Source organism: Triturus cristatus, chromosome 8, assembly GCF_964204655.1.
Source record: "Triturus cristatus chromosome 8, aTriCri1.1, whole genome shotgun sequence".
Lineage (NCBI taxonomy): Eukaryota > Metazoa > Chordata > Amphibia > Caudata > Salamandridae > Triturus > Triturus cristatus.
Window position 1 is genome coordinate 1,179,370,098 of NC_140591.1, and position 8,849 is coordinate 1,179,378,946.

At 41.8% G+C, this 8,849-nt stretch overlaps 1 protein-coding gene across 1 annotated transcript in view; it reads left to right on the top strand.

Moving 5' to 3' along the window:
• Positions 1-8,190, top strand: part of GTPBP6 (GTP binding protein 6) — a 157,304-nt gene extending 149,114 nt beyond the window's left edge. Inside the window, exon 10 of the mRNA XM_085622844.1 lies at positions 7,706-8,190. Coding sequence (XP_085478970.1) covers positions 7,706-7,832 — 127 coding nt within the window. The 3' untranslated portion in view covers positions 7,833-8,190. The remainder of the gene's footprint in view (positions 1-7,705) is intronic.
• Positions 8,191-8,849: the final 659 nt, after the last annotated feature.

Genomic DNA, 8,849 nt, shown 5'->3' on the forward strand with positions numbered 1-8,849 from the left:
TTCATTTCATTACTGTCCCTTTTTTCCACAGTAGGCTAAATGTTCATATTACAATGCATTTCCTGTGTCTAAGTACACTCTTTAAAAACATTGCTACCCTCCATGCTATATGCCCATTTTCCAAAAATTGTAATACAACAAACACAGGATGGCATACGGTCAAATGGTAAAGCTCTGTTAACCTCAAGACAAGGATTCAAGAATCTGTGCTTGGGTCAAAAACTGATAGGTCAATCTCTTTTGAAAGATGGGATGAAGAATGGATTTTAGGACTGAATTTGGGATCTGGTCTCAAAACTACCCTGTCTGGGGAAAAAACCTAAGGTAAAGATATGAGATAGCCAGAGCTTCTAATTCACCCAATCTCCTAGATCAGGTTATTCCAATTAGGAATGCCTCTTCTTTAGCTGATAATCAGGTTAAATTTGCTGATTCAGATGCCTCAAAGGGCTTTTCTTGTAAACCCTTCAAAACAATTGAAAGGTCCCATATTGTAACAAGATTAGGCACCACCGGCTTTGTAAGCCTTAAACGTTTGAACAAAATAACTACTATTGGTGACACATTTAGATATATAGCACCCACTGCTTCTCTAAAAGCTTGTATTGCTGGCCACTGTGATAACATAGTAGGAGCTAATCCCTTAAGGAACCCATTCTTCAAGAATTGTAATATTTGGAAGGGATCAACAGAAATAGGGTTCTGGTTTCTTACTGAACACCATTTCTGAAAGGAGTTCCAGTGCTTTGTATAAGATGAGAGGGTTGAAGGTTTTCTAGTTAACTGAATATCTAAGGCTACTTGCTTAGAGCATTCCAATTACTCTAAGCCTGTCCATTCAGCTTCCAAGGCATTTGTCTTAAATGTAACTTGAGTAGGGTCTAGATTGGGTGTTGAAGAGGTGGGAGGTCCATTGTGAGATGATAATCGTCCTTCACTGACAAACTCAATATCGGGGGAAACAAAGGCTGATGGGCCCACAATGACACTACCAAAATTACTGTCAGTTTCAACCCCTGAATCTTCTGTAGCACCTTCTGGAGAAGAGCATTTGAAGGAAAAGCATATAATAACTATTGTTGCCATACAGTTGCCCGTGCTGAGGACACTAGGTGTCTGTGCAAAAGACTGGAAGCATTGCATTGTGTTGCAAGGCAAACAGGCCTATTCAAGCAACCCCGAACGGGGAACAGATCTAATCGAATTGAGAGTGGGTTATATGATACATCACCAATGACTCAAACTGTCCGCTTGGAAGTTCAACTTCCCTTGAATCTGAACAGTTTGGATGAGAGGCAATATACATAGAAAACAAATTTGTTGATTTGGCACATAAAGACGGGGTTGTCAGCCAAATATCTTGTTGTACGCAGTTTTTATTCCATTAGCAACAGCCAACGTGTTTCGCCCAAGCAGGGGCTTCTTCAGGGTGGTGAGGACGTATATAATGGTCCAATCGTCTAAAGTCCGTCGAGAGCAAAACAATTTTAAAGCCTTTGAAATAAGGGGTTTAAATGTGACCCCATAAAAAGAACAGTCGGGGCTCAGTGGCAGTAAGTAGTTGAGTATTTCTTCTCTAAGCCGTAATATGCCGCGCCGTGTCAGGGATACTGCTTTGTCAGGACGTATCCTGGACACGGCGCGGCATATTACGGCTTAGAGAAGAAATGACCTGGTAGTGCAGTCACCGAAGACCCGGCTGCTTTTCTCTCTTCTTGATTCCTTTGAATCTGCAATGCTCTCGAAGCCTCCAGATGTTTCTCTGCCATGAAACACATTTTGTGAGCGTTTAGGTCCTTGCTGTTTGTACCTCTCTGTCGATTGAGGTAAAACTTTACCAGATTGTCTATCCTGACAACAAGGCTTTTGTTCTCCAGTTGGAGATGGAATATTTGTATTGATTTCCATGCCACTGATAACTCTGTCCAATTAGAACATGACCTTTCTATTTGTGGACACTTCACTTCCTGATCCCCCTCGTTGGCATCCCAACCCCTACAACTGGCATCTGCTGTTAGTAGGACTGGATATAAGAAAGGAACCTTGCCCTTCACCAGACACCAGTTCAGATTGTGCGATATCTAGGGTGTGACTGGAATAATTTGATCGTAATCCTAAGAATTTGGGTCCCAGTGATCCAAAAGAAGATTCACAAGGGTTTTAAACAGACGTAAGACCTGGAAACCACCACTGTTATTGCTGCTATCAATCCTTGTACTCTCAACGAGGTTCTGGGGGACGCTTGCTGTTGAGAAAGGTAATTCAAAAGGTGAGACTGGAGATATGAGATTCTGTACTGAGAGAGGTGGATGTATCCAACTTGAGTGCTAAAGAGGGCTCCTAAGCCGTGATTAACTCCAACTTCTGAAGATTCTAAATGAACCACAGTTCTTGTAGGCCGCCCTCGAGAAGGAAGAAGAACATAACCTATCATCAAGGTAGTAAAAAATAGAAATTATTTTTAATTGTAGCGCTGCCACTATGGGTGCCAATACCTCTGTAAAGACTTTTGGTGATGTTTAAAGACAATGGGAGAGCTTGTAACTGAAAATGCTTGTCCTCTCCTGTGAACCTCAAAAAACGAATTTTTTGGATGCATTGGAGCATGAAAATATGCATTTTGCAAGCCTTACGTTGTTAGATATTCTCATTTGGTGATCAAGCGAATGATTGTAGTTAGGGATCTCATTCTGAATGTTTTGAGCACAAAAAATGTGTTTGTCCAATTTAATTCCAATACTGGCCGAAACCTTCCACCTGGCTCCGGTATGAGAAAAGGGATTAAATAAAACCCTTTTCCCTTCTGGTCTTTGGGTACAGGAATTATGGACACGTTTTGCAATAAGGAGTGTGCTCCCTGAAGAATAGCTTTTTTCTTTGTAATGTCTCTTGGCAACTGAGTACTGCGGAGTGAATACTTATGTGAAGAGAGTTTGAACTGTATCCAATAATCATCTTTGATAACGGGCAGCACCCATGAGTCTTGCATCTACAGACTGCATTGAGGAACAAAGTACCTCGATTTTACCCCCACTTCCACGGTCATCTTTGACTCTGACCCTGGGGCTGAGAGGGTTGGAGCTTGGATTTGTTCACAAACGCAGCCCTACAGCCACGAAAGGGATGCCTATGGGCTTGCTAAGCTTGATTTGGCAATTTTGGGAGAAATATTTTCTCCTTGCAGAATTTAAATGGTTTCAATATTTTCATCTCTGCTGATTTTTGAACCATGTCATTGAATCCAGTCCCATAACAGCTTAAGTCCCGTGAAGGGAAGCTTTTGAACTAAGGATCTCTGGCCAGCATTGTTTCCATGGCTTCATCCACAAATGTGTCTGACTGCAATTGTCGCCCCTGTGGAGGAGGCAGTGGGTCATAGTGTATTGAGCTAAACATCCAAGAGGAATTGCAACAAGAGTTTCATGTGTTTTAGGGTTGGCATAGGATCCATCCCTTCTTGCAAACGCTCATAGAGAGAATGGAACGTTTCAACAGAACTTGTGGCGTATGCTCTTATGGCAAGTCTGATGCTCCATAGGATGTTTTGAGGATATTGTACATCTTTCTATCTAGAACATCAAGAAGAGTGCTATCATTTGAGGCCAGAGAAGATGAGGAAGCCATTGATGGCAGAATAGTATGAACCTGAGAAAATTGTTTCAATTAGATTATTTAAAAAGCGAACAATGCTAGCTTTAGATGTATCTTTACATTCCTTGCATATAATATTTTTTATTACATCAGGATAAGGCAAGTCATCTGTAATTGTGCCATTGTACTGTGCATAAAGTTCATCTTTCTCCTGGGTTTTTGCTGAAACCATAACGTTTCGCTATTTTGTGCTAGCATGTCTTGTAAGTGGAAGTCCTGCAAATATCTGCCCCTTAGAACACTATCCTATTCATCGTCTCGCTCCAATCTTTGACTCTTAGTCTGGCATTCATTTACTGTTGAATCTACTGCTTTGTTTATCATGGCCTTCAAATCATTCCAGGATATATGGATCTCGTCCTCCTTAAGCTTAACATAGCACTGTTTCTCCAAGCACTTCCTTCCCTGCATACTAAAGGGAAAACTGGTGCTGTAGCAGCAGCCTTTCTGTTTATATAGTGGTTGCCTAGAAAGCAAATCTCATCATGTGAGATTTGATCCCTATACAACCAATGCAGCCCCTTCGCCCACGCACTGATCAGTGCACTCGGAAGGGCTTGGAACGCTGCCGCTGAATTACTTCCTCAAGCCTGTCTGCAGCGTTGAACACTACCCTTCCCCTGCCCAGCACCTGAAAGGGGATGCGCGAGTGTACTCCATAATCTTCCCACGCGGCGAAACAAATGGACAACCAAGTAAGCACAAATAAGCTTTACAAAATACGTGGTATTTAACCTGCACCCAGGGAAACAGAACATCTGCAGCTGGAGTTTTGGAAGGCAGAGGGGATCCTACATAGTGGTGTCACCCTAATGAATACTAAAAAACTCATTGTGGACCATATTTATAAGTGGAGTTGTGTCGCTCTTGCACCACGCAACGTCCAAAATGCAATTTATGAAGGCACGTAAAGTGGCCCTAAGTGGATTCATAAATCTGGAAAACGCAGCGCAAATCGCTGCGTTGCTCTGCCCTGGGTAGGTGTTCCATGGGCTTTGCGTCTCTCATGGTTTTTGACACATTCCCAGATTTACCAAAAAAGTGGTAGACCTGGGAATGTGCCAAAAAGATACACCTTCGCTGGAGAGGTGTAACGAGGAGAAATATCTGTATTTCTCCTTGTTACTTCCTTTTTCTATAGAAAGAGGAATATGTTTCTCATGATTGTTTTTGTGAAGGAAGTTGCCCCATTCCTGCACAAAAATAATCCTGCATGCAACCTAGGCACCCTTGCACCATGGTGTAAGGGTGCCCACGCTGGTCTTAGATAGCCGAAACTGCACCAGTGCAAGTACAAAAGCAGGAATGCGCTGTATTTTTTTAAATACGGTGCACTCCTGCCCTTTCCCTGTAACGCAGCGCAGCATAGTAACTTGCCGTGTTGCGTTACTTTGCCATAAATATGGCCCTGTGTGTGGGTTGCTTGCACTTTTAAGGGAAGAAGAGGACATATGATGGGGTAATGTATAACCATTACAATAGCATTCATAGCCATCTAGGATAAAACAAGCATTGGCATAGCCAGTAGGTCTCGCCTTTGGGACCTTATAAGTGTTTAGCTATGCAATAGTTGATGTTTTTGCACCAAGTATATTGTGCTGCATAATTAAATACTTGTAAGGTTGTGAAAGCGATACCTATTGGCTATGCCAATGCTTGTTTCGTTTGAGAGTGAATTAGTTAGTGATTGTGTGAGAGAGTTAGTTATTTAGTGCGAAAGTGAGTGAGTGATCTAGTTAGTGAGAGTATTTGAGTGAGAGAGTTAGTTTGTTATTTAGTGAGAGAGTGAGTGAGGTAGTAAGAGAGAGTTTGTTAGTTTTTGAGAGAGAGTTAGTTAGGTAATGAGAGAGAGAGCATTTGTTAGTGAAAGACATTTTGAAAGTTAGTTATTAATTGAGAGTGAGAGCGCTGGTGATTTAGAATGAGAGACTTAGTTAGTTAGTGAGAGGGAGAGGCCAGTCGTGATCAGCCAGAGCAGAATTATGCGTGGTAATATTGCTTTGCCTGGTTCATAATCAGGGCCTATGTATAAAAACATCTCAGAATTATGGCGACTGAATATTATTTTGTGATTATATTCAACACTGACTTCGTGTTTAACATAAACATATGCGCTGATCTGTTATTGAGTGGACTCTCCTGAAGAACTCTGTCAACAGAAATACTGCGATTTCCTAAAAACTTAAAGTAGGAAGGTAAGCACACAGTAGCACCCCAAGAGACACGGAAGACTTAAAGAAATGTGATTGAGACGAAAGAAAATGATATATAAATGCCATAGCGTGTAAAAAAAATAATATCATAAATAACCATGATCCCAATTCACGTCCGCGCTTCTGTGAATGCAAGAGGGGAAAGCATTCCGAGGCAACCGTTCAGATGCAAAAGAAGACATTTGCATGTAATGCATGCAGCAGAACTGCAGACCAGGGCAAGGACGGATATCGCCTGCACAATAGACACACACTGAGCAAATTACAAATAACAAGGGGTCAAAGATTCAGTCTTGAGGGAACACAGACAGTATAACAGATGAGGAGCCTAAAACACTTCTGAAGACGGGGCAGCCAATCAACGAGAGATCGCAGCAATAAAGCCAGCATAGTAATTTACAAACTTACAATAGAATTCAGACGAGGTGCCATAATGATACACCACGGTCACTGGTAAACAAAGGCTGATGAAATTTCAAGAAGCCACTGATATCAGACATGACCAACACCAGCCTGGGGGCACTTCTCTGACTTCCCGTGCTTATGTGCGTATCACGCCAGCCCCGCATATCTCTCACAGGGCTTGACAGGTGCTCACTTTGTACATTTTTCTTAACTGCTCTGATGAGTGACATTCAAATTGTGCAGCCATGTAAGGACGCAGGGCAGGATAAGGGGGGAAGGGGTGGGGCAGACAGACCAGTTCAATTATAGTGCCGGATTGCCTTCTACATGACCGTAGCACGTTTGATCAGTCACAGACAAGAGATGTGCCGTATACATTAGCCTGCAATGTGTGCAACAAACGTAGGAAGGAATATTGTTCTCCGTTGGGAGATAGTTTTTGTTGTCGTCATTTTTTACTCGTTTATACATGACGGTATTGCTAAAACAGTCCATTTTAGTTATTGAATGAATGAATGGGCCATTTTACCATATGGCATTGTTCAAGTACTTTGAACCAGAGTAGGTAATTAGAGGCATCAGAAAACATTGCACGTCAGAATCAGAGTAATTTAGGGGCCTTTCATGTTTTTTGTGAAATGCAATGCGCCTTCATACCGTTTGTATGCCCATGCCATTTAGTTGTATTCCACATCACATACAAGACAAAAAACACAATATACTGTGCCCTGTTCTATTAACAGATTTCAGTATTAGAGAGTATACAAGGACCCCCTTTTAACAACTGCTATTTGGTTTAATAAAAGTATGCTAAATGCAGGAGAAGTCTTGTCTATTATAGACCACAAGACAAGACGCAAATCATAGGGGTTGCAAATGAGACATTTTTTCAGACTCAAAATACAATAAAAAGTGGCAAAAAGTAAATTTATTGCAGTAGTGCTATAGCGGGAAAGTTGGAAATGGAGCAAAAGTGCAAGCTAAGCTGTTAAGAAGGGGGAAAAAGGGGAAAATAAAAACAGCTGTTTTAAAGAATTCATGCTTGTTCTAGCTTAGCGGGAGCAGCGGCCATGCTAAGAAGAGGGGAAAAAAGGGAAAATAAACACAGCTGTTTTAAAGAACTCATGCTTGTGCTAGCTTGCCCCGCCTCGGGAGCGGGAGCAGCAGTGCGCGGCCCTGCTAATTAAAAACAAATGGTCGGCGTGCCGCTGCTCGCTCCCGCAAGGTGGATGCCACCACAAGCACGAGTGTGCTTGAAAAGGAGATGGCCGATTTCTATAGGTCATCTCCCAGAGCAGCGCATGCGCACTGCCTAGGCGAGACTTAAAAAAGACTACAGTTCCATCTTTCACATTGTCGTATGTTAGGAATTCTGTGAAGCACTCTTACTTTCCAAACTGAAAAGGCAATGAGATAACAATTCTCTCTCTCTACAGTTGGCTGCACAAAGAGGCAACCGTGCAAGATGTTGCTGTTTTGCCAGAGGACAACACTGCCAATGTAAAAGTGATCATAAGTGATGCAGCCTATGGAAAGTACCGAAAACAATTTCAGCAATGGTGACTCAGTATGGAAATGAATATGATCCACCGTCAGAAGACATTCTGCAGAAGACCCTGTATTATGCAAGCTCCAGGATATCTAGGCGTTCAAACGTTGAACTGTTTAAAGGTCCTTCGTCGAAGTGCCCTAACTTGTTGAAGAACAGATGACGGCTTGGAGTTGCAACAGCCCAAAATCAATGGAAACATTTCTCTGCAGTGGGATTGGATGGCCCAAGTGTACATTAATTATTGTAAAGAAAGCAAGTTATAGTTGTATATGCAGATGTAAACCTGTGAACGGTATCTTCATGAGCTGCTTATTTACAATGTATATCATCTTTTGTACAAGCGTTATAAAGTATTTTTATATTGCAGTCCTACTGCCTTCATTGTCTTTAATATTTGAATAGTCAATAAGTATTTTGAAAATTCTCACTGTGTTTCATGGATTATAGTGTTTCTTGCGTGTTCCGTGTTTTAGATTAGGAGACAGATAAAATAGTGTGTCAAGGACTAGAAACCTGATTTGGCAACTGAAACATCTATGCATGTCTCTCCCTGGTACCCTGTATCACTGCAGCCACAGTGCACAGATGCGCCCGTTCATTCTCGCTCCCAACGACAGTGCCTTGAAACTGATTTCTACTATGTTGATATTTTGCCCAAATCCGCAGCAAGTTTGTGTTTTTTTAGGGCACGTCAGTACATGCAGAGAGCTACATTAGCTGTGTGTGGCCTGAGTTCCTTCTCAAAACTTTACAATAATCAAGACCCTTTTTGTGAGACCACAGCTGCATATCACAGTAAATCCCAATGAAATGAGTTTATATTTGTGAAACGTTTTACACATCATCTGTACTTGATGCAGTATTACTATCTTCTACTTATAAAACATCTATCACCACTGTAAGATGATTTAAAGGCTGTTGCAAAAGTCTATATATAAATCCTCTAAGAGTCTTACCTCAAACATGCAGTGGATTGAGTGGTTGTAAGGCCCAGTGGCACCTTCCAACACTTGCCATCCTTCCCTGAT